The 27,609-nt window shown below is 49.7% G+C and overlaps 1 protein-coding gene across 2 annotated transcripts in view; it reads right to left on the bottom strand.

The window, feature by feature from the left end:
• Positions 1 to 27,609, bottom strand: part of PDE9A (phosphodiesterase 9A) — a 104,027-nt gene that overhangs the window by 55,952 nt on the left and 20,466 nt on the right. For both annotated transcript variants that reach the window (XM_061422468.1, XM_061422476.1), the window contains exons 2-4: positions 17,659 to 17,729; positions 16,297 to 16,374; positions 9,618 to 9,661 (exon numbers count right to left, since the gene is read on the bottom strand). In XM_061422468.1, coding sequence (XP_061278452.1) covers positions 9,618 to 9,661; positions 16,297 to 16,374; positions 17,659 to 17,729 — 193 coding nt within the window. The remainder of the gene's footprint in view (positions 1 to 9,617; positions 9,662 to 16,296; positions 16,375 to 17,658; positions 17,730 to 27,609) is intronic.

Below are 27,609 nucleotides of genomic sequence, written 5' to 3'. Positions count from 1 at the left end.
GCTTAGATGTTATTGTTCCCAAATTAATCTACATATTGAATGCAATCCAAGTCTAAGTCAGAAAAGACTTTTTGAAAGAAACTGACAAGTTGATTCTTTATTCTAAAATTTGTAGGGAAAAGAAAATGACCCAGAGAACCAAAATAACCCCCAAAGAAGTACAGATGTGGAAGATTACTGGATTCCAAGCTCTAGCAATTGAAGCAGTGTGGTCTTGGTGTCAGGACAAACAGATGCATGAAACAGAACAGAGTCCAGAAAGGGACCCACACGTGAGTCGATTAATTTTCAACAAACATGCCAAAGTGGTTCAATGGAAAAGGAAAGTCTTTTTAAACAGGGGTGCTATGATAACTGGATACATGTACGGAAAAAAAAATACTATCGACCCCTTACTTCACACCATACACAAGATTAATTTTAAATGGGTCACAAATTAAAATATAATAACTATAACCCTAAATTTCCAGAAAATGTATCTTCATGACTTGGGGTAGAGAAAGGATTCTTAAAGAAGACACAGGAAGTATTATACATCAAGAAAACTTGTGCGATTGACTTCATCAACTTAGAAACTTCTGCTCATCAAATGACCTCTTCAAGAAAATGAAAAAGGTAAGTCACAAATTGGGAAAGATACTTGCTATATACGTCTCACAGATTAACTGCATCCAGAATATATTGTTTTCCATGAACCAGTGGTAAACACCGGGGCTTCCCAGGTGGCTCAGTGGCAAACAATGCCTGCGATGCAGGAGATCCAAGTTCCATCCCTGGGTTGGGAAAATCCCCTGGAGAAGGAAATGGCAACCCACTCCAGTATTCTTGCCTGGGAAATCGCATGGACAGAGGAGCCTGGTGGGTTACAGCCCACGGGGTCCCAAAAGAGTCAGACACGACTGTGCGATTAAACAAGTGATAAAAACGAATACAACAGTCTAAAAAATGCACAAAATGCTTGGAATAGACCTTCACAAAGTAAGATATTCAAGTACTCAACAAGCCCAGGAAAACATGCTCAGCAATTATTAAGTCATCTGAGAAATGTAAATTTAAACCATAAAGAAATAAGATTTTACGCCTACTTGAATGTCTAAAATTAAAAACACTCAGAATGCCTGGTGTTAGGTTGGATATGACAATCGGATCACTCATACACTTCTGGTGGGAACATGAAATAGTACTGCCACCTGGGAAAACAGTTGGCCATATGGACTAGCATCACTTCTAGGTATTACCCAAGGTAACTGATGAATGTGTGTATAATAAGACATTCAAATGCTCACTATAGCTAAACCCCAAACTGGAAATGTCCATCCACAGGAGAATTGCTGAGCAGCTATGGAGCGCTCATGAAATAGAATACTACTCAGCGATACAAGGAGATCAAACCAGTCAATCCTAAAGGAAATCGACCCTGAATATGCATTTAGAAGGACTGATGCTGAAGCTCCAATACTTTGGCCACCTGATTCGAAGAACTGACTCACTGGAAAAGACCCTGATGCTGGGAAAGATTGAGGGCAGGGGAAGAAGGTTGTGACAGAGGATGAGAGGCTTGGATATCATCAATGGACATGAGTTTGAGCCAACTCTGGGAGACAGTGAAGGACAGGGAAGCCTGGCATGCTGCAGTCCAGGGGGTTGCAAAGAGATGGACATTGACTTAGGGACTGAACAACAACAGAGATACAAAGTAAATAAATTACACGTGTGAATCTTAAAAACACGATCCTGAGCGAGAGAATGCAGGCACAAAAGAGCACACTCTGTGTGATTCCATGCTCGTGAAATTTAAGAACAGGAAAGAGCAATCTGCCTGTGGTGAAAGAAGTCACACAGAGGTTTCTCATGGTGTGTGGGAACTGACTTGAAAACAAGCACAAAGGAATTTTTCTGGGGCGATGGAAACATTCTTCGTCTTGGCTGGGGTGGTGGCCATGCGCATGCGTACTTTCATCAAAGTTCATCACAGAGTACCCTTCACATGTGTGCACCTCAGCGCACAGGTAGGGAGACACGGATGTATGCGTGGGGTGTGTGGCTGTCACAGATGCCTGGAGGCAGACAGAACGGTTTGCCTCCCGGAGGTACTACACAGTGGCTCCTCAGTATTCGCAGGGGATCGGTTCCAAGACCCTGCCCCACAAGGATACCAAAGTCTGCTGATGATTTTGGTATCCTGAGTCGGTCCTCAGCATCTGTGGATGTGGGACCCGTGGACACCACCTGCCAACTGGACCAGATTCTCTTGCCATCACGTGCAGATTCTGTGTTCAGTATCCCTGTTTGCTGCCACACCCCTGACAGTGATGTGCTCAGTGTTCCTGAAGCCGGCTTAGACCACCCCACAGATTGTGTGAACATGCAATTCCATAAAGCTACAGAAAACAGCAGTGGACTAAGCTCAGAAATCTCACAGGAGGGTGGTAGCATTTCATTTCATACGCTGAACCCTTTTTGTTTTCAAAAGAATGCAAGTAAAGATGACCATGAAATTGCACTAAAAATAGAAAATATTATTAAGAACCATTATTACTGCTTCTAAGCAACACGCTTGTGCTCAAATGTCAAGTGTTAACTTGACTGGCAAGGGAAAAGGGAGCCAGCCCTCCGTGCGTAGTTTCAGGCCTTAGAAAGCACTCCTGCTCTATTAAAATTCAACAATTCCAGAGAGATGCAGTCAGCCATGCAAACATGCCCTTTAGGGCATTTTAAATGATAGCACCATTTAGCGAGTGCTCCCGAGTGGCAGGCACCGTGCTGAGCAGTTTGCGTGAATTACTTCATTTTTCCTCAGAAGAACTGTGCATCCTGACATCTGCTTTGCAGGGAAACGGCAGTGCAGTGTGGTTGGCTCGCTTTTCCTGAGGTCACTTCACCCAACTGACCACTGAATGAGGGCAGCTGGGCAGTCCTTGTTTCTTAGACTGGGATCCTCCAAAGCCGACCTGCAGACAAAGACTCGGGCGCCAGCAGGGCACTTGGAGGTGATCCCAGGAAAGCTGGGGGGGTGGGGTGCGAGGAGCAAAGGCAAAGCTGGGAAATGTGAGTGGAGGAGTAGGTACAGGAGAGCAGCTGAGCTCATCGCTTTGCATCCCTTTGGGCAACTGCGTATTTGGTAGGTATCTGTCCCCCAGAGGGGCGGTCCATCGCTTCCTCTCTGACCAGGAGGACCCTTCTTGGGGTGTCAGTCCTCAGAAATTATAGTCTTCCCCTTTGCAGAGAAAGTCTGCAGTTAGGGGGCTCAGCTCAGAGAAGGGAGTCCTTAGTTCACACATGCTCTTATCTCAGACCCTTCCTCCAAGGTGGCTAGGCTCTTTTGCTTTTTTAATTGATAAACTTTATCCAACACAACTTATCTCAAAAATACCTCATTTCAACACGTACCATTCCCTGGAAAATTTGCTCACAAATGTTCACAGTTGCATCATTCACAGTAGCCAAAAAGTGGAAGCATCCCAACATCCATGAGCTGGTGAGTAATAAATACCCCGTGGCTCTTCCACAAGACGGGATGAACGCTGACCTTCACTGCAACACAGAAAAACCCTGCCAACATCAGGCCAAGTGAAAGAAGGCAGGAGTAAAGGACCACATACTTCAAGATATGACACGTCCACAACAGGCCTATCCGTGGAGACGGCAGGCAGACGAGCGGTTGCCAGGGTGAGGGGACAGGAGGAGCTGCTGGAGGCTATGGGGCTTCTGCTGGGGGCGATGGAAACATTCTGGCATCTTGTCCCATCTTGTCCCATTATGCTGGGACAAGAGTGAAAACGCTACAAACTACTGAATTTGTGCATTTGAAAATGGAGGATTTCATGCTATGTGAATTACATCTTGATAAGAAAACATGAAACATAAACATTATCCACGACACATCTTATATTTCTTTTCTCCATACTGGGCCTGCAAAATTCTGTGTGTAGTCTGCCTTTACAGCACATCCGCCTCTGGATGGTGGCTGGCTTTCTGATACGTGTGGTCCCCTCCCGGCGGCCCATGCATCCTGGGGGCACCACCGGGGCCCCTCCCTGAAACCCTTTCAGCTTCTTGTTTAGTCCTGACTTCAGTAAGGGGCTCCGGCAGCCTTCAGTCAACAAGGGAAAAGGTCCCTCCTCTCCAGGGACCCATCCTCCCCATGGGAGCTCTGATCACGGGGTTAAGAATGCAGCTGCCCTACTCCAATGGTTATCTGCCCTCTTCGCTCCCCACCGTTAGGTGGGGGTTCACAGTGGGTGCAGCGCATGGGTTGGAGGCTATAGTCATGTATTCCAGATTTAGGAAAAGCCCACTGTTTAATCTGCTCACATCATATAAAAATGACAAATAATCTGATGGTTTTCAAAAGAAACAGTGCTGTCATCATAAAAAAAGATGCATGGAAGTTTTGTAGCTGCCGTTAACTTTTATTTTACTCATAAAAGGGAAAAACAGTCTCTCTGTGTGACTGTCTCCCAGGATGTGGCAAAGAGAACATTTTTCTGAAACAGAGTTTGGTAAACACAAACCTTCCCAGTGTACGGTGGTGGCAGGGGTGTGGGTCGTGTGGGTCCTCTGTTCTGGAGGACGCGGCTGTTCCACGGCCCTTCCTCGTGGGGGGGGCTGTTTCCTGCTCCTAAGACAGGCCCTGCAGCCCCTGTCTCTTTTATGAAAAGCCATGTTTTGCACAATACTCTTCTCTACACTGTTTCCTAATATCTAAATGGGCTTCCCTGGTGGCTCAGATGGTAAAGAATCTGCTTGCAGTGCAGGAGACCCGGGTTCAATCCCTGGGTCAGAAAGATCCCGTGGAGAAGAAAATGGCTGTGCACCCCAGGATTCTTGCCTGGAGAATTCCATGGATCGCAGGGCAGCAAGATTTGGGGGGCATTTCTGCACTGCCTGCCCCACCAGGACTGTCAGGAGCATTTACGGAAATGTGTGACTCAGCAAAGATGGCGGGGGTCTCTGGACAGGACAGGCCCGGAGGCCCGGTAGCTGCCCGTGAGTCTGGGCACAAGGCTCCCGCGTCCTCTCCCGGGGTTCTTTTTCCCGCCATTGTGTATGTGGGCTGATGACTAAAGGGCAAATGGGGCTCCTGACAGGTCCTGACTCAGGGCTGTGTGGCCACGACCGGTCACCGAGCCAGGGTGAAGGCTGGAGGCCGTGGGCAGCCAGTTTGGGTGGTACTGGATGGGAGGTGGAGGCTGTTTGCACAAGAAAGCCAGAGTCAAAACTCCCACAAGCAGGCTCCAAAGGGCAGAGAGTCACACAGAAATCCTTCTGCCTTCTTCCCCTAGAGACAATCCTGCACATACCTGACTACACTGGCAGGTCCCTGTCTTCCCTTCCTGAAGCTCATCCCTATCTCATCCACCTGCTCTTGTTTTTTTCCTCCTCTTTTTTCTTAAAAGGCCCCTCTTCTGATGGTGTCAAGTCGCGAGTATCCTTCCCAGGGAATCCAGTCCCCAGGGTGGGGCCTCAGGGCTCAGGGCTCAGTCCTTTCCTCCCGAGGGAGCTCATTAGGTCCATGGCTGCAGAACACCACCCACGCTGAAGGTCCAGTGCATGTCATCACATCCAGTTCAGATGTGACAGCTCCCCTAGGCACGTCTACCAGATACTGAGGTCCAAGAGGTTAAACCATGTTCCCCCACCCAGACTGACCCTCAGCTCACGCTCTCAAGGGGCTGCCGTTCCACCCTCTTCATGTTGTTGCCGTTCAGTTGCTAAGTCGTATCCAGTTCTCTGTGACCCCCATGGACTGCAACATGCCAGGCTTCCCTGTCCTTCACCAGCTCCTGGAGTTTGCGCAAACTCATGTTCATTGGGTCAGTGATGCTATCTAACCATCTCATCCTCTGCCACCCTCTTCTCCTCTTGCCCTCAATCTTTCCCAGCATCAGGGTCTTTTCCAATGAGTCGACTCTTCGCATTTGGTGGCCAGAGTAGTCGAGCTTCTGCTTCAGCATCAATCTTTCCAATGAATATTCAGGGTTGATTTCCTTTAGGATTTGCCGGTTTGATCTCCTTGCTGTCCAAGGGACTCTCAGGAGTCTTCTCCAGCACCACAATGCCACCCTCCCTGTGGCTCAGGCCAGAACTCAAGGCTTCTCTGATAATTCGTTCTTTTACATCCCACTTCCAACCGGCCAGGAGATAAGCATGACTCTTTCCTCAGAACATGTCAGAGTCTGGTCACTCCTCACCTCCTCTGCTGCCCTCCCCACACAGGAAGCAGGGCAGCAACTCCTCATGGGCCTCCAAGGCCCCCATGACCTTTATCCAGTGTCCCCAACCTCATTTCCAAATATCTGAGCTCCAAGGAGCTGGAATGCAGAATGCGTGGTGGTCAGAGGAGGTCAGAGGAGATCCCATAGGGATGGCACCTCAGCCACCAGACGGAACTCTCTCTGGAGCAGTGGTTCTCCAGAACTGACCTAGCAAAGCTAAAAAACAAGTCTCAAAGGCATCAAACCCACTGGTAAGTATCTCAACTGTCTGCCATGACAAAGCCCATGCTCTCTAGTGGGCGAAAACAAAATCCAGATGACCCAGAACAAAACAAAAAATGCAAACATGGATATACAAAGACATGAAAGAAAATATAATTGACTATTGAAAGCAAAAAATGATAACCATGTATTATGGGGTTTAGAACATGTGTAGGAGTAAAAAGTATGACATAAAGCACAAAGAATGAGGCAGGAGAAACGGAAGTTCACTGTTTTGAGAACCTTCTATTCTTGTGAAGTGGAGTAATATAATAAAGGCAGACTGTGATGAGCTGATGCTACATATTGAACACAAGAACAGCCACAAAGAGATAAAACTAAGAAGTACAGCTCATAAGTCAAGAGTGGAGGAAAAAAATGGAATTAAGAAATGTTCAGCATCAAAAAGTGTAGAAAGAGAGGAAAATATCAAAAAAGAAAAATGAGACCAATAGAAAATGAATAACAAGAAAGTAGATTTAAACCCAACTATATGGATAATTACATTTAATGTAATGTGATTACTCAAACGTAATGTGTAATTACACAATTACACAAATGTAATGTGATGTAAATGTAAAGCTTAAAAACTTTCAGTAGATTTAAATCCAACTATATGGATAACTGGGCTTCCTGGGTAGCTCGATTGGTAAACAATCTGGCTGCAATGTGGGAGACCTGGGTTTGATCCCTGGAGGAGGGCATGTCAACCCACTGCTGTATTCTTGCTTGGAGAATTCCATGGACAGAGGAGCCTGGAGGGCTACAGTCCATGTGGTCACAAAGAGTTGGACATGACTAAGCCACTAACACACACACACACACACACACACACACGTATGGATAATTACATTTAATGTAAATGGCTCAAAAACTTAACCAAAAAGCTGAAATTGCCAGAACTAATAAGAAATCCACTTCAAACATAAACATGTTAAAAGTAAAAAAGAGGGAACGGGATATAACTAGGAGTATTGAGTACAGCAAAGCTAGAGTGGTGATCGTAACTTGAGGTAAAGAAGACGTCACCAAAAAGCACCAGAAATAAAGCACACATTTTTATAAGAATAAAGGGGCTGATTCATCAAGAAGACACAACAATCCCAAGGACGTACCCAATAACAGAAACAGGAAAAGCATGACGCAAAACCCAAGAGAACTAAGAAATGAAACCACATATCCACAATAGGGTTGGATATTGCAATTCTTATCCTTCAGTAATGGACCGGTCAAGTAGACAAAAAATAAGTAAAGATAGAGAAAATTTGAACTACACACTATCAACCAACTTGAACTAACTGACATTTATAGAATCTTTCACCCAGCAACAACAGTACACGTTGTTTTTTAAGTGCACGTGCAACAGTCACCAAGGTGGTGGTGTTAGTTGCTCAGTCGTGTCTGACTCTTGGTGACGCCATGGACTGTAGCCCATCAGGCTTCTCTGTCCTTGGGATTCTCCAGGCAAGAATACTGGAGTGGATTGCCATTCCCTTCTCCAGAGGATGTTCCCAACCCAGGGATCAAACCCAGGTCTCCTGCTCTGCAGGCAGATTCTTTACCATCTGAGCTACAGGGAAGTCCCAAGATACACCATGTATCTCAGTAAATCAAAAAAGACTGAAGTTATATGGTCACAAAGGATTGAACAGAAATCAATACCAGGGACCTTCCTGGTGGTCCAGTGGTTAAGAATCTGTCTGCCAATGCAGGGGCAATGAGTTCCATCACTGGTCCAGGAGGATTCAACATGCCACAGGACAACTAAGTCTGCAAGCTGGAACTACTGAAGACCGTGCACTTAGAGCCTCTGCTCTGCAGCAAGAGACGCCACTGCAGTTAGTCCACGCTGCAACAAGAGAATAGCCCTCACACAGCAACGAAGACCCAGCACAGCCAAAGATAAATTAAAAAAAAGATAGAAATCAGTACCAGAAAGATGACTGGAAAATACCCAACTATTTGAAAATTAAGTAATATACTTCTAAATAACAAATGGATCAGAAAAAGAACTACAAGGTAAATTAGAAAATATTTTAAGCTGAATAAAAATGAAAACGCAATACACCAAAATTTGTGAGATATAGCTAAAGTATGCTCTGAGGGAAATCTCTAGCTTTGTGTTATTATATAAAAAAAGAAAGATCTATATTAATGAGCCAAGCTTCCTCCTTCAGTAGCTAGAAGAAGGAGAGCCCATTAGATCTGGATCATTAGAAGGAAAGGAACTGCATGGAAGTATTTTTTTATAAAATGAAACGTGTACTAAACCACATGACCCAGCAATCCATTCAATCCCACTGACTCCAAGGGAAATAAAAATGTTGTGTCCCTGTAAATGCTTGTTCTTGGATACTCATAGTTGCCTTATTCATACCCCAGCTGTCCTTCAACAGGTGAATGGATAAACACTGCGGACCAGCCACACCTGGAATGGTACTCGTCAATAAAAAGGAAAGAATGACATATACAACATGCGGACGAGGCTCAGAAACAACATTGGGTCAAAAAAGGGTACGTTTTATGTAATTTCTTCTCTGCGAAAGTCTCAAAAAGACACAGCTAACCTGCGGTTTCAGAGAGAGGGTGTGGTTGACACAGACCTGTGACAGAGGGGCCGGGGTTAAGCGGGAAGAGGCACAGCACATTTTTAGGTGATGGAAACGTTCCAGGTCTTGGTTTTGGTGACAGTTGACAAGGATGAATAAAACTTTCAAAGCCTTATCAAAATACACACTTGAACAGGAGCATATTATTACACATGTCATACATAAATAGGAGTGATCCAAGATCCAGAAGGCAATGGGACTTTAACAATCAACACCACTGAGTCTATGAGGCATCCTGAGGGCTGGGCTTCTCGCGTTACAGTCTGAATGGACAGCGCAGGTAGTGGCCCAGGGAGACAGGAGTGGGGTGTCACCCAGCGTCTGCTAGGTTGTCAGGACAGGGCATTCTGGGGGGCTGGGCACTTGGGGGGTTGTGGAGGACACAGCATGGCTGCCTTAACAGCAGTATGTGACTTTACATTCTGTAACGGCACCGGGCTTCAATGCTTAACTCATACATATTCAATCCAGGGGCAGCCTACAGCTTCCTGTATTTTTTTAATTTAAAAAAATGATAGCAAGGCCTTACCAGAGAGTTGCTTGATGGCCACGGGTCTCACTTTGTAGGGAGTTCTGCAAGAGAGAAGGCAGTTCCACTGTAAGACGCCATCAAAGACGTCCACACACATCTGGCCCAAAAGATAAGCACTTGGGCTGAATTAGAATTTACCAGTGAATTAGGTCTTTTAAAAAAATGAGCTTCTTTGGTGGTTCTGAGCTTCTTCATTCAGAGAAATTCTCAACACTTTAAATATATTATTTAAATAATGGACCCCCTCTGCCATGTTCATATTTGGTTAATAAAACAAGCATGTTGAATGCAGCTTGGATGGCAGAGTTGCCTTGGTCTGCCTTGACACCTGGCTGATGCAGGAGGCTCTCCCACTTTGACTTGGTTTGAGCTCTTGCCGACGGCATCCCCCACGTACACAAGACAGGATGGTGTCAATAACTCAGGCGAAAATGCACTGGCACCTTGGTGATGTCATCACCTTGGTGATGCACCTTGATGATGTCATCACCAGTAATCAAGAGACCCACAGTGGTGGGGAGAGGATACTGGTGATGTCAGCACAGATTGAAGGTCATGGTCCCTGACATACAAGGACCCCCAGCAAAGCTGGGGATGGGGGAGATGATTAAGTCAATGGGAAACAGGCAAAAAATAGGAACAGGAAATAGTTGACAACAGTTAACAAAAATAAAGAGAGGCACCCCAACAAAGAGGCTATTTTTTAACCCAACGGTTTAGCAAAATTCTAGAAGCAGATGACCAGAGTGCTACAGGGCACAGGGAATCAGACTCCGACAGGTACTGCTGGTGGGCGTATGGACTGCCAGCACCCTGGGGACAGCAACCACGGAGTCAAGTTTAAAATCCACGGTCTCATCAGGTGAACCTGGGAACGACAGCAGTAACGCCTTTGATTCTCTCTTACGGCAGCGACCCCCCCGCTTCTGGCCCCAGGGCCTGGTTTCACGGAAGACAGTTTTCCACGGACGGGGGAGGTGAGGGGGTGACTCTAGGATGATTCAACTGCGTTACATTTATCATGCACTTTACTTCTAGTATTATTACATCTGCTCCACCTCAGATCATCAGGTATTAGATCCTGGAGTTTGGGCACCCCTATCTCACCGGGGTATCTTCATATGCCACTTATTCATTCATTCAGCACATTTTTTCACTGAGTGCTCAGTGTGGTTGGGTTCTGGTGACATAACAGCGAGCCAGACAAAAAGGCTTTGCCCTCACGGACCCAACGTTCCACGGTCAAGTACACCTTGAAAGGACATGGCTGCTGCCTTTTGAATGGCTAAGAAATACTCAGGCCCCTCTCCACTGGGGGTGGATGATGCCTCAGCTGAACTGTGGAAGGTTGAGAGGTTGTTAAAAAGATGGAGACAGTGTCCAAGTACCGAGGTGGAGGGATGCCCACCACACTTCATTAGGAAGATGGAGCAAGAGACAGGGTCACAGCCAGTCAGCCAGCTAAGCCCTGGAGGAAGAAAGCATAGGTGCTGGAAGGATGCACACCAAACACCGAGCCTGGGTGTGAGCTGAGCCACTTCAGGCACGTCTGACTCTGTGCGGCCCCACAGACCGAAGCCCACCAGGCTCCTCTGTCCGCGGGATTCTCCAGGCAGGAATTCTGAAGCGGGTTGCCGTGTCCTCCTCCAGGGGATCTTTCTGACCCAGGCGTCTCTGGGACGTCTAACTGCATTGGCAGGTGGGTCCTTTGCCTCCAGTGTTAACTGGGCTCATACCTGTGGTTTAATGGTTTCCAGGCCACAGAAAAAAATTGTCTGCAATGTAAAATGCCGATAAAGTATAAAAATAACAGCCGCGTGGCACTGTGGCTGGTGGACAGACAACTCCAGGAGCCTCTCAGACCTTGGCCTCCCACGAGGGTCCTCCTGGGAAAGAGTACGGACGGGCAAGGCCCCCAGACCTCCTCAGGGAAGCACCTTGCCTAGAGAAAGGGCCTCTTCCAAAGACCCCTGGAAGCTGGTTATTTGGGATGTGGGTACCTTCACTACAGAGGCTTCACAGTAATGGTATTCGGGTCCTGGCAGATCACAGAGCACCCTCCTCAGAACCCACGCAGCGTGAAGCGTGGTCCCAGCTGCTGAGCCCGTGGCAGGGAGGGCTTGGCCAAGGTAGTACCAGCAGTCTTGGTCTTCACACTGACAAACTGAGCAGGGTGACTCCATCTTCCCTGGTTCCCCCCACCCTAGCAGGCATCAGCCTCATCAGCTTGCAGACTGTGGGAGGCAGAGCTCCGGGAGGGGGAGCTCACTGAAACCCCCCGAATGTGCGTGGAGCTGACTGTGAACCAGCTGTGGCGTGCTCCGAGCCATGTGTTGGCCCCACCCAGGAGAGGAGTGAGGGGCTGGGGTCTGGGTAACCAAGTGAGAGGGTGGAGAGCCACGGCAAGGCGACCGTCACCACCCCCTCTCCTCCTCCCTCCGCACCCCTCCCCCATAAGCAGCACTGACACCGGGGCCGTGGGGAGAGAGGGAGCCTGGCGCTTTCTCTCCCTCCCCCTCATCCCTGTTTCTCTTTTCTCCCCCTCCTCTGCAGCCACAAGACTGTCTCTCCTCCCTTCCTCCCCACAGACCTGATGCAGGTGTGGGAGGTGGTAGCGAATCAGAGCAGGTGAGGGAGGTGGGTGGAGGGAGAGGCAGAGCTGTGCATCCCAGCACACTCAGACCACAGCTGGGCCCTGCAAAATGGCACTTGGCTCCTCCATCCTTAATCCTCTTGATTCTCAATGGCACGAATGTTCTCAGAACCAGTCACAGCGTTTCCACGAATGAATAAACTCCTGCCTCAGCCCGAAAATGAGTTGCAGCTTCATTACTTCTTCCTCAACAACAGGACCAACATAAACCACTTTCCACTTGCCTTGAACTTGTATTTGTCTTTTTCTGAAATGTAACTATGTCTTTTCAAACATGTTTAGTGGGAGCCAGGATGGAATCCAGGAGGCATTTTCCCAACTGGCGTACGTGGTCACATACACCACCCATGCAAGTGCTCAGCCATTTCACGCAGTGGGCACCTCACGTATCACAGCTTGGCTAAAACTGGAACTAAAGGAGTGATTATGTCACACGTGTGCTGTGCCCTCCTGGCTCTTCCCTCTCTCCACATGCTCTGCCCTGCGCCCCATCTTTCCCTGAACTATTTAAGCGCCTGTTTCTCTCCTTTGATGAGGGTCTTGAAGCATTAATGGCAGAAACAGAAGGTGTTCTCAGGAGGCAACATGCCTGTCAGTGGGACACCATGGGATCCAGAATGTCCCCAGTCCAGCAAGGACCAGATGCTCGGTCCCTCTAAGCAGGATCTGAGCAAAGTTGGGACGTGTCTACTTGCATTTGCTGGTTTTCAGGAATCGGGTGGTTAGCAATCAGCTTTCTTACCATTTCCAAAAGAAAGAGGAAGCCACTCAGCCCACTATTTGATAAGAGCCCCTCTGACTTAGGTGAGTATACGCCAGGTTATTTAAACTGATGGTCTGAAACATTCGCTGATTATTAAGACAAGAAGTATTTTGAAGACAGAGTCAGAAGGTCATGAAATTTGGCTTGAAACGACCTGAAAAGATTAATATAAGAGATGGGGCACCCTGATTTCTGATCGGTATCCAGCTGATCACCGTCAAGAGTCCTTGGAATTTGGAGAAAAGACTGTGAAAATGCCCCATGAGAACATGACCTGGGCAGAAGGCAGGTGAGGTGGACCATCTGATGCCCCCAGGGAGCCCCTCTTGCAAGGTGGTTCCTGAGTCTGAGGCTGGCGGGGGTTGGGGTGGGGGGTGGACAGGCACTGACCAGGCTGGCAAGGCTGAGGGGCTGCAGGGTCTTCAGAGATGGAGGAAGCTGGAGGGACACAACCTGATGTGACTGTCTTCTGAGAAGAAGCAAAATTAATCCAGCACTTACCAAAAAGGGAAACCCTGTGTCTGGTGGGCATGACCTTCTGGTCACTGCTGGGGTCAAGGGCAGTTTCCTAGGTTTCCCACACTTTACATCTGTGATTCTGGTGTCACATGTTCAAACCACCTTTGTTGTGGTTAGCCCCTCAGTCGTCTGACTCTTTGCGACCCCATGGACTGTACCCCACCAGGCTCCTCTGTCCATGGGATTCTCCAAGCAAGAGTACTGGAGTGGGTTGCCATTTCCTTCTCCAGAAGGTCTTTCCGACCCAAGGATCGAACCTGGGCCTCCTGCACTGTAGGTGGATTCTTGACCACTGAGCCACTGGGGAAGCCCTGGAATCACCTGGTGAGCTTTAAAAATAAATCCCTCACAAATTTGAATTTACTAGGTCCTAGGGGGGGACTGGTCATCAGCACCTTTTTGAAGATCCCTGGTGGTTTAAACCTTTAGTCAGGGCTGACAGTCACTGTTCTGTTGGGCTAGATCACACTATGCATATACAAAGTGGGCAGGACAGCCCAGTGGCAGCTGGAACGGTGGTACTGGAGAGCAGGAGGCAAAGGAGCAGATGGGAGGCCTGGACGGGGGCTTGGGTGTGAAACCTCGGGAATACTGCCTCCTCAGGGCTGAGAGCAAGAAAACAAACACAGACGGGGAGAAGCTGGAGGCGGAAACTCCAAAAATGGAAAAGGTCCACAACCCCAAATGCAGGGAGTGGGTGAAGGCAGCAGACAGAGATGCTCAGTGGTCAGAATGGTGATCAAGGGGGTCCCGGCCAACATCACCATCACCTGGGAACCTGCAGAAATGCCAGTTCTGGGGACCCACCCCAGACCTAGGGAACCAGATGGAGGGGTTGGAGAGCAGGAGGGAAGAGGCTCTGCTTCAACCAGCTCCTGGGGATGCACACGAGGCTGGTGGTCTGGGGGCAACGTGTAGGTCTGCAAAGAGAAAGTTGTGGGGACCACTAATACCAGTCCCCAGCCTCTGCGCCATTGACCTTTGGGCAGGTGAGTCTGGGGTGGGGGGTGGGGCTGGCCCTTGGCTCGGGGACATGGAGCAGCAGCCCTGGTCTCTGCCCTCTGGGTGCTAGACACCTGTCCCCGCTGTGGCAGCCAAAACATTAGACTTCCCCCAGCGTCTCCTGGGGAACAAAACTGCACGCCATTGACAAGGGCTGGCACAGAATAAAGTGCCAAATGAGATATGATGAAGTGACAAAACAGAATAGACAACCTACAAACTGCTTTAACTAATTCAGGAAACACGCAGCTTTGCTCCATCAGAGACCAGATCACATGGACAGGACACTTCCCCTCTGATGACATCATTTTATCTTGTGGACATCAAGGGTGACAGGTCACTCGTGCCTTTTCTCATGAATACAGATCTGGGTCAGGCTGGAGCTGGTGCTGCAATTTACAACAATGTTCTTGGAGTCTTTGGGGATTCAATTAGCATTCTTCCTTCCGGGGAGCCCGGAGCCGATAAGCAGAGCGTAATCAGCGCCAGAGCACGTGGGAGCAGAAACTCCTGATGATGAAATTAAAAATTCAGGAGACTGATGGACACAAAAGGAGGGGGAGGGGAGGCCTGGCAGAAGCACCCAGTGCTCAGGGCAGGACAGTACTGGCCGCCCACCACTGAGCTCAAAGGACAGTGGAGGTTGTTCGAATGTTCCAGGACTTCGTACCTCCTGGGGTTTGTTACTTCCTCGGCTTTCTGCACCAAAGCCTGGCAGTTCTCACTGGCAGTCCTTGCCGGTGACTGGGTGCCCTGCACCCAGGTCCGAGTGATAACTGACGTTTGCTCAGCTCAGATCTGCACGCACCTTGGGTCGGGGGAAACTTTAAGGCACTTACATCGGAGGTCCCAGGGACCGCATCCCAGGAGCCTAAATATTTCCACACTGCCATCAGGCAGCCAGGGGCCCTCCGGTGGCTGGGACATGAGAGGGTCTGCCTGGACACGCCCCCTCCTGCAGGCTGGAGCAGCTGTATCAGTCCACTTGGATGGCTGGGTTGACCCGTGTTGCTCAGAGGGGGATGCAGTGAGCGGCAGGAGCAACAGGCAGGGGTCCCCAGGGGTACCCCATGCCCAATCTCGCTCCCGCTCCCAGCCTCGCATGGAACATGGTTTGGATTCTGCCTGGCCCCACTGAAAATATAAAGTGGGGACCGCCAGGGACTCTGGCTGCTGGGCAGAGGGCCAGGCACGAGTGGGAGACTCTGCTCAGTTCTCGTCTTCCCTCTGGCCACAAGCGGCCAGGCTGTTCTACTGATGTTCACAAATGTGTTTACTGCCCAAGCCTCTACCTCTCCGGCCTCTCCTGGTTCCGTTCCTCCAGCGCCCAGGCTTCCTCCCATCACTGGGCAGAGCAGCCAGTGGGCAGCACTTGCTCAAGGGGTCAATGCCCAGTGTCACCAGGTGCTCTGGTCAGGGAATCTCCCGCTCTGATGGACAGGGGCCGGCTCTGCTGCTGTCACTTAGTCCTCGGCTTCCCCCTCTGTAACTACCCCCTCAGAGGGCTCCTGTGGACCCTCAGCAAGGTCCCTGGCCACGCTCAGAGCTGCCGCTTTCCTGGAAAGTGACAAGTTCTGGACAGTAACCGGAAGCCTCTACCCAGACTCTCCCATCTTTGGTTTAAACGCGGATTTCCCTGCATCTGCACATTAAGAAAACAACCCTGGAGACCCCAGCGTGCCTGCAGAGAGCAGTCAGACATGGCGAGAAAGAGCTGATGAAACCTGCCAGCCACTTACCGTTCTGAATTGGCGGGCATGGTGGGGTCAATGGAGACCATGGCATCATCCGTGGTCAGGAGGGAGATGGTGGTGTTCCTGGAAGACAGGAGAAGCCGTTGTCTTCACCCTGATGTTGTCTCCTGGGTGCACACTTGAATCTGGGCCTCCCTTGAGGTAGGAACCTGAGCACCAGGCGGTCCTGCCCAAGGGGCTCTGAGTGGTCAGCCCCAAGACTCTGGCCCTCAGCTTGGTAACAGAATTAAGGGTTGCAGGTGCACTTTTAAGTGCTCAACAGATGTGTAAGTCATTTGAAATGGGAATTGGAGAGAGTCTAATTTGTTGAGTTGGGAGGCTCAATAAAACTGTGGTAAAGTAGAAATGAACATTTATATCAGCCGGTAATGAATTCAGGGTTTGCTTTTCCCTTTCATTTCCTGGGGGAGTCCATCTAAACAGGCAAAAAGCTCTCCTACTAAACAGTTTTAAGAGGATAAGTTGAATCTTCCTCTAACCTCCATCTCTGGGGGGCCTCTCACCCAAGGTGTTGCCTTAATCATACGACTTAACTCTGGTTTTCAGTTGTGTATTTTTAAAATCTGTGCCGTGGCAGTGACACCTGAATCGCAGGGTTGTTCTAAAAAGGAATATATATTTATTTCTTAGCACACTGCTTATCAAAAGATGCCCCAAACTGTGGGCCAGTTCTTGCTGCTCCAGGCTGCCACTTGCTGTAATTTCAGGCATGTAACCTATTGCCTAACTCTCCTTTTCTCACCTGACTCTGAAAGGTCCTGACTGTCCTTCCTTCTCACCCTCCTTGACCTGGGTCGTAACTTTAAAGTTAACTGCAGGTCAAAGTTATTCCTGATTACTCTCTATAGTCACGAAGTTAGGACAGAAAATTCACTTGCTAGAACAAACTGCTGACTGTGGTTCTCGAGGGTAGGTTTCTGGTCTTTTCAACTTATTTCTGATATCAGTTTTTTTCTTAAACGTTGATCTGGATCCCTGGGTCATCTGGGGCTGGGGGATCACAGCCTAAACATTACCACCCTTCTTTATCCTTTCTCCCAAAACAAAGGAATAAATGAAAGAAAGAAAAAAAAGAAACTTTTAAAACAGCAGTTTCTGCCTAATCCTGCCCAACGGTTCACTCCACTAACACAGCTATGATTGTTGGTGGGCAGCCGGCAGCGGTGGCTGAAACCTCCAGGGACTCATCCATTGATTCGAAAGGTCCCATGTGCAAGGTGCAAGGTGAGTCCATCAACCCTTCCAGGCCTCCCATCCCCTACACTCAGCCACTCGGCCCCCCAGGTACCTGCCCCTCTGGGTGAATTTAAAGGCAACCCTCTGGTGGGGTGACTCTGAGTCACTCACCGAGGCAGGCCGGTAGCGATGCAGAACAGGTCCATAATATCACTGGAGTTGCAATACTTGCTAAAGACCACCTGCAAAAACAGAAGCACATGGCTGTGAGGGGCGGGCAGGAGTGGGGCAGCTGGTTTCCACGGTGATGTCAGATTCCAGGGGGTTATCTCTGCTCCCGACCTGCAGGTTAATCTTACAAAGAAAAAACCAAAATCACCGTGAGCTCTGGAATGCTACATGCACATCTCATTGAATTGACTTATACAAGTTGAGGAAAACGACTCTCTTGTTCGTTGAAGAGTTGTGAGAAACAATGCTGTCACCCAGGTAAACACACTGGCAGGTGACAGGCTGCCCTGTGCCCCACTGGGGACGTTGATGTACCACCCACAACCTCGGCTTAATCATGCCCCATCTTGCGGGGCGGGTGCGGGAAGCTCAACGACCTCTGGGGCCATTATGTTAAAAAACAATTTCAAGGTCATCAGCTTAAAAATAAAAGATTGCCCTTTAGGATTTGGGGACTGGGGCTGCAGGACTAAATCAGACAGGGAATCACAATGAGAAAGGATGTGGTTGGAACCGTGGGTCCACACAGGGAACAAATTTCACGCAACGCAATTAATTCTGCACCCAGCCTGGGTGTCCAGTCCTGGCTGGACAGGAGAGAAACACGTTCACACCTGCACCTTTTGTCCAAGGGGTCTTGACTGTGAGTGTGGGCTCCAGAATCACCCCCTGGGAGAGGGGGCTTCAAGTACAGCCTGCGGTTGTTCTCCAAGGCTGGATGGTGCATGGACAGTCCCCGCCAAGGCTTCTGTTTTCATCACAATAGCTGTTTTCCTTCAGTGTTCTCCCTGGAATGGCTGTAAGGCCCCTCTGCTCACCAGCAGGAGTGGGCAGAGCCTCTCCACTGAACATGGGCAGAGCCACGTTGAACAGAGTGGGGATTTTTCAGTGCCCAGAGCACTGTTTTTTTTCAGCCAGATCAGTCTGCATCTTTTGTAATTGGAAAGAGTGAAATAGAGCAAGCAGATATTTTCCCCACAAACGTGGCTGTTCCCTGACTACCACAGCTCCTGTGTGCCACTGGCCTGGCAACGCTGAGACAAAGCCAGCACCCCCGTCCAGGCTGCCCACTCCATCCCCCACCCCAGGCGGTGTCTGCACTCCCCAGTGACGGGGCCATTGATGGGCACTGTCCACCCGCGGCCACCATCCTGGCTCAATGCAGGTCCACCAGGACCCCTGCAGCACCCCCGCATTGGCCCTGCAGGCTCCCGGCCCAGCACCCAGCCTCAGTTTCTAGAACTCAGGCCTGGTGGTGCTGCCTTTCTGTGCAGAAGCCTTTGCTGCCCTGTGCGTCCACGGTGGAAGGAAGGTCCACCTCCCCGCTGGGCTCCTGAGGTTCTGGAGTGTGTCCCTGGAGCCTGTGTCCTGGCCAAGCCCTCAGCCCGCCTTCACTCTAGTCCACGGGTACCCCTCCCTGCCCTCTTTGGTTCCGGGGCCCCGCTTCCCAGGGGCTCTCCTCCCCTCTCTTCCTCCCAGCCATCAGGACTTGGCGCAGCTCCTCCACAGGGCCTCCCAGCTCCACTGCCAGCAGGCTCTTGCCTTCATCCACCGTGTTCTCAGGACAGCACACCTCCAGGGCCCCCGGCACAGGCTTTCATTCTCACTTTGGCTTCTAGGGCTGCGCCTGTGTGGGGTGAGGTATGGAGTCTGGCCATCCCACCACTGACGAGGGGCCATTTCTGACTTTCCCGTTTGAACCTTTCTGAAGTTCATGTCCATTTGGTGCAGACTGACTTTGTGGGTTTTCTCCAGACCCCAGTAAAGGGCAGGGGTGGGTGGAGGTGGAGGGTACGGCAGCTTTGTCTGTGAACATTCGATTTGCCCGAAGATTCCAGAAAGGGGTGAGGCGGCTTGCAGGTCATGACCAGATACTGGTCAGGAGTGGAGCATGGCTCCAGGAAGTCACGACTGAGCAGGCCCTCCCCAGGGAAGACAGACCCAGTGCCTGGAATATCTGGGGAACCTCGACAAGAAGTGAGTCTGCCCAACTTTATAAGCACCGCTGATGAAATCTAGAGGCGAGTCTTTTGTGATGGTTTCCTAGCCTCAGGATAGCGAATAATAGAAGCTGTAAAAAGTCCAATTATGAAGTCTTTCAGTAAAGCAAGTCCAGGAGCGCCCAAGGGGCTCACTGCCATTCTCGCTGCCCCTTGTGACTGATTCAGCTCAACCCAGGGAGGGAGGCCAGCCTTCTCCTGTGTCCAGAACAGGCTTAGAGATTATTTTTGACACCAGGCTGGAGGGTAGGGGGCTGGAAGGAAATCAGGAATAAACAGAAAAGACTGCATTGGGTGTCTTCCATTGCAATGGAAAATCATGCTGTGTCCACCGGTAAATCCATTTCAGCAGGCCTCTACTGTACAGAAATGCCCGGTTCTTTGATTTCTCTTTTGAACCAGTTGTGACTTCTTACCAGTTTCCTTCTTCGGCTAAGACATTGTTAGGGTAAAATTCTTTGATGTGTGGCCACTTTACATGTGTGTTTGATCAGGCTTTCACCTTATTATTAATAGTTGAGAAGCCTTTAGTGGGGACAACACAGGTGAGAAGCTAGGGCTGGAACATCACATGAACCCTAACATCAGCAGCACGTGACTCTAACGTGGGACACGCCCAGACAGCCCAGCTCTTCGCCAGGTGCCAGAAGAAGCTTCCGGCCTAGAAGGATTATTCCTGGCGTGGGAAAGCAGCCCATGCCCCACAAATGCGTGGTTGGCGTGGGAAGATCCCCCAGCAGCCTGGTCAGGGGGGCACAAGGCTCTCTGTTCCCACGCTGAATCATTCTGCAAATCCTTTATCCTCAATCCAGAAATAAACAGCAGTTAAAAAAAAAAAAAAGTGTTGGTGAAATGAAACTTATAAGTGAGATGTGGAGACAGCAAGATTAACAGAGGAATAAAGATTTTATATTGCCATCCGACTAGAGGCAGAACCGGCTGCCGTTCATCAGTAAGCACAACGGATCACCCCCTTCCATGGGGTTTGACTGGCAGCTCCGCAATATGAACACAAGAGAAGAGAAACAAATGAGAACCCAGAGGCCTCTCGTCTGCAGAACGCTGATCGTTCCATGTATTCAGCCGGGACCTGTGAAGGTCACAGGGAACTCTGGTGCTGGAACCTACTGGTTGCCTGCAGAGTTGGACACTCAGGGAGCGCCAACCACCTGCCAAGCCCCGTTCCAAAGGGCCCCCAAGGGAAGCAGCACACAGAGGTGGACAAGGCTCCCTTGGGCCCAGCTGGCAAGTGGTCAGGGAGCCAGGACCACAGCCCAGGTCTCCCTCTGGTCAGTGCACACGTGACCCAAACACAGGCTCTTTGTGTGTGTGTGTGTGTGTGTGTGTGTTTAGTCGCTCAGTTATATCTGACTCTTTGCAACCCCATAGACTGTAGCCTGCCAGGCTCCTCTTTCCATGGGATTCTCCAGGCAAGAATACTGGAGTGGGTTGCCATTGCTTCCTCCAGGGGATCTTTCTGACTTTACTAAGCAATTTGGAGCTGGTGGCAATTGGGGTGAGTCCCAGGGTCACGGGACCCAGGCCAACCACACCGGCCACCAGTGAGATCACTGTGGGAATGGCCCTGGAGAAGAGAGGGGAGGGAGGCCAGACCACAGGGGGCAGGGGGAGGGGCAGGAGAGCCCAGCATCTTGAGTTGGCACCAGCACGGTTCTGTTTCTTGGTACCGACAGCACATCCACCAACACACTTAGAAACCAGGGCTGGCGACTGTGTGACAGATGGTCAGAGCGCTGCCAACCAGCGTCCAGGTGGGCTCGGGGCTAAAGAGATGGGACTGCAGTTTCTAAAGGCTTGGGGGTGACTTCTTATTCATTCTGAGTCTGGAGGTCTCCTCCAGGGACGGGACTCTATTGCGTTTTCATCTCTCTCCCCTGGGAGACCCCCTTCAGAGGTTCATGGAGGGGAGGATGCACAAAGTGGCTCCCGAGTTCCCGTGTTCCAGCCACACACTGCTGTCCATGTGTCAAAAAGCAGGTGGACGGATGGTGTCCAAGCCCCCAGGCAGCTTAGATAATCGAGTTTCTGGTTTCGAGGTTAGGAGGATGGAGATTTGATCATTGCCCAGCGGGGCTCCTGGCGGGCACTCTGTGGTCTTCCTGCAAACAAGCCAGAAGGGAGGGGTTTCATGTTCCTCGGGAGAGGTTCCAACCAGGACTTCTTGCTGAGAGACATGGCTACGTGTTTCAGCACTGGGACACTGTACAGGAGAGGGGACCCGCGTGAATACAGAGTGGCTGAGCTGATCCAGAGTGGAAACCGATTATGATGGGGTGGGCGGGAACCAGGACACAGGTCACCCAGCAATGGGGAGGGGTGGGACTCTAGGCTTCAGAGGGAGCTGCACAGGCCCTGAGGTTCACCCACAGATGGGGGCAGCCCCACCCATGCGTGCTGGACCTGTTCCAACAGGGAGGATCTTTCACCTCCTGAGAGGGCCCTGCGTTCACTTCCCCAACTTGGCTCATGGACCCTTCCAGGGCTCCCCCAATTCTGCCTCTCCATTCAGGCTGTGATCTGGCTCACCTGCTGTGTTTGTGTGTGTGTGTGTGTGTGTGTGTGTGTTAATCTGAAGGGTGCAGAATTAAGCCCAAAGTGTACTATTTTTCGGGCTTCCCTGGTGGCTCGGTGGTAAAGGATCTGCCTGTCAATGCAGGAGACATAGGAGATGTGGGTTCGATCCCTGGATCAGGAAGATCTCCCAGAGAAGGGAATGGCAACCCACTCCAGTATTCTTGCCTGGGGAATCCCATGAACAGAAGAGCCTGGTGGGCTACAGTCCACGGGGTCACAAAGAGTCAGACGTGACTGAGCGACCAAACAGCAGCAGCAGCAGCAGTCTGGTTCCCAGTTTGGAGTGGCTGGTGCAGTGAGATATCTCTGGCAACCAGCCCATCCCTTCAGCAATGGACTCTGCTGTGGGGAAACCTCCTGGACTGTGACACACAGGGTTTTATGCAGCTCAGACTCTGTCCCCTGGGTCTCTGACTTCACTCCCTGCCCCTGTCTGTGCATCCGTGACCGTGGTACATGGCCGGCCAGCCCCATGAGAGTCGTGGCTGCTAAGAAAAGATGCTGTGTTCCATCTTCACCAGCGTCAGCTCTGATTTTTGCAGTATGCACTTGAGGGTTATGGCCCCGACACTCACAACTTGAAATCCACATGTAAAATTCACATAGGTGAACTTCTTAAAACAAAGTTTCCCAAAATGCTGGTATTAATGTCCATTACCTGCTCTCCTCTGTCTTTTTGCTTCCCCCTCTTTAAGGTGGCGGATGAAGGAGTCCAGGGTTGGCTCCCAGCAGTCCAGGCACAGAACGAGCCTGGAGGCCGTGGCTGGGGCATTCAAACACAAGAAAGATCGGGTGTAGCATCCTTCCATTTGGTCTCCACAGGTGAAAATGACTTGTCATGGTCCCTGCCCCATTTATTCTGGCCATTTCAGCATCTACTCAGCCCAAATGTGGCTGCTGAGTAAACTATTTCCCTTCTGAGTAACTGGGAGCCCACATGGGAGGGCAGTGGTTAAGAGAGCAGAGCAACCTAGAAAGCTGAGAGACAGCCAAGACAACCTTTGAGCACCCTCAGGGGCTGCGATGATCGCCCTTCCATATCTTGGTGCCCTGAGCTCTGTTTCCTAACTCTGTCTGAGGCACTTCCTTGCAGCTGCTGAGAACATTTCTTGCTGGGTTTGTCAAACTCTAGTTTGGGTTGGCTTAAAGTCAGTGACCACTGGAAGCTGTGGGTTTCTCACTCGACATTTGTGGCTCCACGCTGTGAAACACTCCCAGTCCTGGACAAATGAGATAACCAAGTGGCAATTTAGGTTTGGGCTGAGTTTTGCAGTCTGGGAAGCCAAAACCTACTGCGATCACAAAAGAGGAGTTCAATGTGTGGATGCTAGGCAGGGACCAGGCACCAGGCGGGACGACGGCTGGTCGGAGACCTCCCGAGAGAGTAGTGCGTCCCTGGGAATTCTCTCTGGGAGGCCGGCTACAGTTTTTTTCTTGAGAGAGACATCTCACAGGGCTCATAAACCAGGATGGCATTACTTCCCTTTCAAAGTCATTAAACATTATCTGTGTCAGTTAAGTTGTGCTTTTGGGGTTGGTTGTAAAACATGCAATTACGTTCATCGTCTTGCTGTGATGCTCACACTGAATGTAAAATTTTTTATCAACTGCCTTAGCAACAAATTTCACAGAGCATCTTTGAACTTGGAGTAATGAATCTTGAGCAAAATCTTCTTAATTATAATTCTAGTGCAGTTTTTTTTTTCCCCAGTGATTTTAAATGGCTACAGCTGAAGAAGACAGTGATTGAGGTGGGGAGGTCTGCAGACACCAGGATGTGAGGTCCTGAAGGAGGGAGGGGAGAAAGGCAGGTTGTCCTTTTGGAGGGCACATGGCGAGCTCTGCTGCTCCAGGTGGTTCCCAAGCTCTGCTTCCTCCTCTGTTGATCAGACCTGGAGGCTCTGGTCCCCTCCTTGCTCCATCCACGTGGACTATGGATCTCAGCCCCCAGCATCTTAAATCTAACACTTCATCACAGCTGTATTTACTCTTGTATCTTGATGATGATGAATTATGCATATCCCACTGACATCAGAAATCTCCACCCAACCAAACGAGGGTACTGACTTCTAAAAATAGCCAAACTGGCCTCCAAGAAATGGAAGGAAAATCATCACACTGGCAAGAATGACAAAGGGACGGAGAGCCCAAATCTGGAAGCAACCCAGATGCCCTTCAATGGGTGAATGTTAAACAAACTCTGGTCCATCCGCACTGTGGATGAATTATTGATCTAGACAGCTGAGATGGATCCCAAGAGATGTACGCTATGTGAATAAAAGTTAACCCCCAAAGCTTACTACTGGATGGCTCCACTCATATGACATTTCTGCTATGACAAAGAGAGAGAGAACAGACAGCACTGGGGTGGGGTGGGGGTGGGGGTGGAGGAAGGAGGTGGGTGTGGTCATGAAAGGGCTGGACTGTCTTCTGCCGTGACTGTGGTGGAGGATACCAGACCCTACGCATGTGATTAAATTGTACAACTCCATATACGCCCTCAAATGAGCACAAGAAAATGAGGAAGTCTGAATAAGGCGGGGGACTGTCCCACTGTAATATCCTGGCCATGACCCCAGACTATAACTTTGCAGGACGTCACACTGTGGGGAACAGGGTGAAGGGCACACAGATCCTTCCGTGGTATCGCTTACAACTACATGCTAGTCTTCACGTTTCCCCAAGGGCTTATCTGAATAAACACACCAGCTCTGGCTGGGGGTGGAGAGAGGGACACCCTTTGAGGAACATGTACCCAGGTGGCCCTGCTGGGAAGAACTGCGGCCACATGTGTGCCCTCTGACCCAGTATCCTGTTTCCAGAAACAGATTTTAATCTAAATTTTAATTTTAATCTAAAACTAAAACTAACAGCAAACTTTAATAATAATAAGAGCATTCATGGGGACATTCCTGGTGGTCTGGTAGTTAAGACTCCACACTTCCAATGCTGGGGCCGTGAGTTCGATCCCTGATCAGGGAACTAAGATCCCACATGCTATGCTGTGCGGCCAAAAAAATAAAAACTTTTATGAAGTGCTAGACTGTGTTCTGGTCACTTCCCAGGCTTGGGTCCAAACCACTGCCCTGCACGGGCCCTTTGCAAGCAAAGAGCTAGTGGAGGTGTTCCTCTTGTGTTCATTACTGCTGAGAAATGGAATTAAGCTAAACATCTCAAAACAACAAAACGATTGCATCTTAAGTAAGTCTCCACGATGGAACATTATATAGGCACTAAAATCATGATTTTGAACACTGCTGCTTCTGTCATGCTGAGTGACAATGATCAAAAGAAAAAATTATGTTAAAGAAGATGATCCTGTCCCTCTCCATCTTGCTGACAACACCAGCAGGAGAGGTCCTGAAATGTTCGCAGCAGTTTCTCCTCTCTGGTGAGCTAACGGGTTCTTCTCTTTTCTTTTTTATACTGCTCTGTAGTTTTCAAATATTCTACAAAGAATACATGGGGCTTTTGTAGCCAAAAGGGATCTAGATCTAGAAGCTGATGTTAATAATCGATAACAGAACTGGCTTATGAATATTCCCTCCTAACAGCAGGCTGCATTGCATTTACATAAGAATCTTGGGAGAGGGAAAAAAAGGTCTTTACCATTTTTATTTGGAAAGAATACTCTTTGGCTTTAAGCCAAGAGGATGAGAAAATTAAATGACAGTTAGCCAGAGGACAAAATTCAGAATTTAAATAGCATTTGGCCAGGAATGGGGGGAGCTGCTGTGTGAGTTGGAAGCACCGGAGAAAACCAGAATGGAGAGAGAGGCAGGGACCCTGTGGGTGGGGGGACAGGGTGGGGAGGATGAGGCCGGACACCTCCCGGGATGGACAAGGAAGCAGGTCCCAGGGTTCTGTGCCAGCTGCAGGGACTCAGGCTGAGATGGGGCTGGAGGGACTGTCCATGGCCCCTGGGGGACCCGAGGCCATGCAGGCAGAAGGGGCTGCAGAGAAGGTGGTCCCCACCACCCCCACCACCACTGCCCACCGGTTCCAGTTAAGACTCGCCGCCCACACAGCGGGACTTCCTGGTGAAGAATTTCTACAGCGTCAGACCCTAACCTAATGCCCGTCACACCCCTGCATCTTCCAGACCCCACCCAAGTGAGGTTTTCAGTGACCAGGACGGGTGTAGGTAGAGTCCTCCTAGGGGGCTGCAGGGAGCCTGGGCGGGTCTCCCAGGGGTTCAGACAGCAGGTGGGGCAAGACCATCTCCGGGGGAGCTATGCCCCGAATTTGGGAAGGGGGTCTGATTGAGCAGCACTGCTCTGGAGTGAGGGCAGGGGGCGTTGGTCTGCCAGCGCTGCGACAGGTTTCCTTTCTTTAAGTACGTCTCTGTAAACTAATTATAAAGCAACTGTGTGTGTGTGTGTGAACTGTGAACTTCCAGATTTCAGGCTGGATTTAGAAAAGGCAGAGGAACCAGAGATCAAATTACCAACATCCGCTGGATCATTGAAAAAGCAAGGGAGTTCCAGAAAAACATCTACTTTTGCTTCATTGACTACGCCAAAGCCTATGACTGTGTGGATCACAACAAACTGTGGAAAATTCTTCAAGAGATGGGATTACCAGACCACCTGACCTGTCTCCTGAGAAATCCGTATGCAGGTCAAGAAGCAACAGTTAGAACTGGACATGGAACAACAGACGCGTTCCAAACAGGGAAAGGAGTATGTCAAGGCTGCATAGTGTCACCCTGCTTATTTAACTTTTATGCAGAGTGAGCGAAAGTGAAAGTTGCACAGTTGTGTCTGACTCTTTGCGACCCCAAGGACTGTATAGTTCATGAAATTCTCCAGGCCAGAATACTGGAGGGGGTAGCCTTTCCCTTCTCCAGGGAATCTTCCCAACCCAGGGATTGAACCCAGGTCTCCAGCATTGCAGGCAGATTCTTTACCAGCTGAGCCACAAGGGAAACCCTATATGCACAGTAGATCACTCAAAATGCCAGGCTGGATGAAGCACAAGCTGGAATCAAGATTGCCAGGAGAAATATCAATAACCTCAGATATGCAGATGACAGCACCCTGAAGACAGAAAGTGAAGAAGAACTAAAGAGCCTCTTGATGAAAGTGAAAGAGGAGAGTGAAAAAGTTGGCTTAAAACTCAACATTCAGAAAACTAAGATCATGGCATCTGGTCCCATCACTTCATGGCAAATAGATGGGGAAACAATGGAAACAGTGACAGACTATTTTTGGGGGGCTCCAAAATCACTGCAGATGGTGACTGCAGCCAAGAAATTAAAAGACGCTTGCTCCTTGGAAGAAAAGCTATGACCAAC

This window comes from Bos javanicus, chromosome 1 (genome assembly GCF_032452875.1).
Source record: "Bos javanicus breed banteng chromosome 1, ARS-OSU_banteng_1.0, whole genome shotgun sequence".
Classification (NCBI taxonomy): Eukaryota; Metazoa; Chordata; class Mammalia; order Artiodactyla; family Bovidae; genus Bos; species Bos javanicus.
The sequence above is the reverse complement of the archived record's forward strand: the minus strand, read 5'-3'. Positions and strand labels throughout refer to the sequence as shown.